Source organism: Chiloscyllium plagiosum, unplaced genomic scaffold (genome assembly GCF_004010195.1).
Source record: "Chiloscyllium plagiosum isolate BGI_BamShark_2017 unplaced genomic scaffold, ASM401019v2 scaf_18073, whole genome shotgun sequence".
NCBI classification, from domain to species: domain Eukaryota; kingdom Metazoa; phylum Chordata; class Chondrichthyes; order Orectolobiformes; family Hemiscylliidae; genus Chiloscyllium; species Chiloscyllium plagiosum.
Genome location: NW_025191749.1, coordinates 1 through 3,576, shown reverse-complemented (window position 1 = coordinate 3,576; position 3,576 = coordinate 1). Strand labels below are relative to the sequence as shown.

The 3,576-nt window shown below is 59.3% G+C and overlaps 1 protein-coding gene across 1 annotated transcript; it reads right to left on the bottom strand.

Moving 5' to 3' along the window:
- Positions 1-53: 53 nt before the first annotated feature.
- Positions 54-1,721, bottom strand: LOC122545708 (death effector domain-containing protein-like; the record flags this gene model as incomplete). Its single annotated transcript, XM_043684647.1, has 1 exon — positions 54-1,721. A coding segment is annotated over exon 1 (425 nt), but the record flags the coding sequence as incomplete, so codon positions are not given.
- Between the last annotated feature and the right edge of the window lie 1,855 nt (positions 1,722-3,576).

Sequence of the window (3,576 nt, the reverse complement as noted above, 5' to 3'; positions counted from 1 at the left end):
CACTGACCCTCCGACAGTGCGGCGCACCCTCAGTCCTGACCCACTTGCAGTACCGCACACTTGAGGCACACTGCTCGCGTCCTCTTGCGTGCTTAGGAGCTGTTGCCAAGCGCCACCTCTCTGCCTCCCCAGGCGGTCGGCCCCTCTCTCTCTTACCTGTCTTCCTTCGCTTCAGCGTAACGTAGGGCAGTAGGTCGTGCCGCGTGATAATGCGCAGCAGCTGCAGCACCTGCCGGAAGTTGGTCTCGTCGCAGCGCCCCTGGCGCTCCAGCGCCAGGAAGAAGTCACGCCCGCTCCGGATCATGCCACGCTCATAGTCCTCAATGACGTCGACAAAGAGGAAGGAGAGCACCCGCACGTCGCGGTGGGTGAGCTGTGCGCCCACAATCTGGAACATCCGGTGCAAGGAGTAGAGCCCGTGCTCCCGGTTCACCTGCTCCTCTGGCCACTGCTGGCTGCTCTGCTTGGCGTCTGCCATCGCCGAGGGCAGGGTGCCTGGCACCGTCCTTCCGGTCCGCAAGCAAGCACAGGCGCTCCGGGATTCCCAGCTCACAATTCCCAATGACACCTTCCACACTCTGGAATGTAGCAAGTGGAGAGCTGGCAAGCGGTGATCGAAATGGGAGCGCTCGGTGTTGCTATTCCACGTGGAGAACGACTGGATGGTGCCCGCTCCCACCTTGGCTCCTTGTCATCTTACTCCCTCCTGCTCTCTGTCCAGCAAAACCGCCGATCAGTTAAACGAAAACTCTCCTCCGACAAATGAAACAGCAAATGAACAATCCACTCCAATCCACTTGGCTTCAGTTCAGCCTGTTTGACCAGCAAAGACGCAGATGCGCTCGTACAGAAGAGAATCCGGGCAAACAACCCAGGCAGTCTTTTGGTGACGGGAGAACCGTGTGCCGCGGTGGGCTGTGGTGAACAGTTTAGTCAACGTGACAATCCAGAGGATGACTGCGTCGTGGGTTGTCTGTTCAAGCAGGGCAATGACTGAGAGCGCTCTTATTCCTCCTCTCCTTCAGTATATTTTGACGGCTTTGCACAAGGAAGACAGCGCCCAACAGCCACTCACTTATCACAGGGAGCTGGCCACTGCCTCTCTCTGTCTTTCTCTCGTCGGTGCTCAGGCGATCGACCAGTTTGGCGCCGCGGGAGACTAACTGAGGAGGGGCGCACAGTCACAAAAAAACCCCGCAGGGTCTCTGCTTTCCCCTCGGCGCAAACCCTGAAGACGCGGGGAGCTCAGTCGCCTCTCTCACTCTCTCTCTCTCTCGGGGAAGCTGCCAGCTGGCTCGCCCGTCTTGACGCTCCCCTCGGCCTGAGCGGCTGATGGCGGTCAGGTGCGGCGAGGGAGTGGGAGTTCCGGGAGAGTGCAAGGGGAGTTGCAAAGGGGGCAGCCCCCTACTCCCCCTTTATCGTTTGATAGTGGAATGCAAGGAATGGGAGTGCGGGGAGGTGGGGGGGGGGGGGTCTTCAAAGAGTCCCCAAAAGCCAGATCCTGGCCTCCTGAAGGTCCTCAGGGCCTGTTCAGTCAACCACGCCAAAATGGGGTCTTGGGGAAGAGTAATGAGGCATATATTGTCCATGAGCCCTCCCTGTGTTGGGTTGGTGGGTAGATGTCAATGGGAAAGGGGAGGGGCGGCCATCTTGGATTATGACCCCCTCCCCCTCTCTCTCTCTCCCCTCCCCCTCCTCCTCGGACAGGGATTGGAGGAAGAAGAAGACTCCCCCTCTCTCTCTCTCTCTCCCCTCCCCCTCCTCCTCCTCCTCGGACAGGGATTGGAGGAAGAAGAAGAAGAAGAATAAAACGCGGTCTTGTCTCTGAGTCTTCCTCCTCGCGGTCTCCCGCCAGCCTCCTTTCACGCTCCTGTTGCACCACACCGCCACCTCGCCAGCTCCGCCATCTTCCTCTCCCGGCCGTTGGAAGAAGGAGGCGGTGGGCGTGGCCACGCGCGGGGCTGGAGATGCGGGAGGGGGGGCGGGGCGCCGACCCGGGGCGCCGCGACGCCCGACGGGAGCCGTAGTCTCCTCCGACCCCCACCTCCCGCCGCAGGCATCGGGACCGCCCCCCGCCGGCGGACCACAACTCCCAGAGTGCTCCCTGGCTCGCCGCTTCGGCCCAGGCGTTGACGTAATCGCGCATCGACGTTACACGCCGACTAAGATCATCGTCTATGTTGTGGGGGGGGGGGTAAGGGGGGACGCGGTGCTCTCAGGGAAATGTAGTCTTTCTGCCCAGCCTCCACTGATGGTCACAGACAACGCATGCGCGCACGTTTTGACGGGTGTCACGATGTCACCGTTTGGAGGCGGGGCGTCCGTCAGGTGCAGATTCTATTGGACGAAGGGGCATTGGCCGCCAGAACTTCTGGGAGATGTAGTTTTACCGCGCGATCACAACGCGCTGAATAATGAAGCGCTGGACTACATTCCCCAGCATGCAAGGCGGACGCATCCCGGCAATTGGTTCGCCAGGGCTTTGTGGGGTTGATGAATTGCATTGGGTAGCGCACATACATGTTTATTCCGCCGGACACTATTTGCAGTTGGCCAATGTTGCTACACCTAAATAATGGTTATTTTTTTTGCAAAACCCCTTGTCTGCTGGTCAAAGTTGATTCTTATCCTTTTTTACACCACCCCCCCTCTCCAAACACCCACTAAGGGCCTGGGGGGACACGCGCCCCCTCAGTGATGGTTCCGCTAAATGGGGGCGGGGCCGGTGGGCGAATGGGAAACCGAGGGCTGCCTCCGCCATCTTGTTGAGGGGCAAGGGGAAGTTACCCGTTTAGTTGCCGTTGTCGGCCATGTTTTTAAGGGGCATTGCGGTGGGAATGGCGGTAAAAATTCAAACACAATGATTGATCCCATTCAAAATATGTTTGATCCTATTCAAGACCTAATTCATTCTTTAAAAAAGTAATATATACGATGTCATTATTTTGCATATTAACCCAATTGGAATGTTTTTTTCCTGTTTGATGACGGCACGTGCCCCTCAGTAATATGGAGGCCAGCCGCAATGTTGGTCCATGCCCCACTAAAAGATGGTGGACGACATTTTTCCCCGACCCCGCTCTTGGTATTTGAAACCCAACCGTCAGCTCGGAGGTGAAATGCCGCGTTTCGCCCCTCACCAATATGGCGGAGAACAGTCCACTTCGCCGCGAATATCAGCCCGAGCGCCCCGCAGCAAGATGGCGGGCCCCCACGCCGCCCGACCCCAGAGACTGCGCGCGCAAGCCGCAGCCAGACGGGGCGGCTCCTCTCAGGGGGGGTGATTACCGATTGGTGGGACCGCCCCTCGCCGGCTCGCCCGCCGACGCCTGATTGGTCGGTCCGCCCCTCAGGAAGATGGCTGCCGGGGGCGGATGTGAAGTAACCAGTGGTTTCCGGTTCTCCCCCACACACCACCTCGGTCTCTGAAGGTCGGTGTTGATGATGGCGGCGGCGGGTGTCCTGCTGAGGGCGGGCGCTCGTCCCGGCTGCGCGCTGCAGCTACTCCGGAGAAACCTGGGCCCCGCTCTTGTCGCTCACAGGTACCAGGGCGGGGGATAGAGAGTCTATTTTACA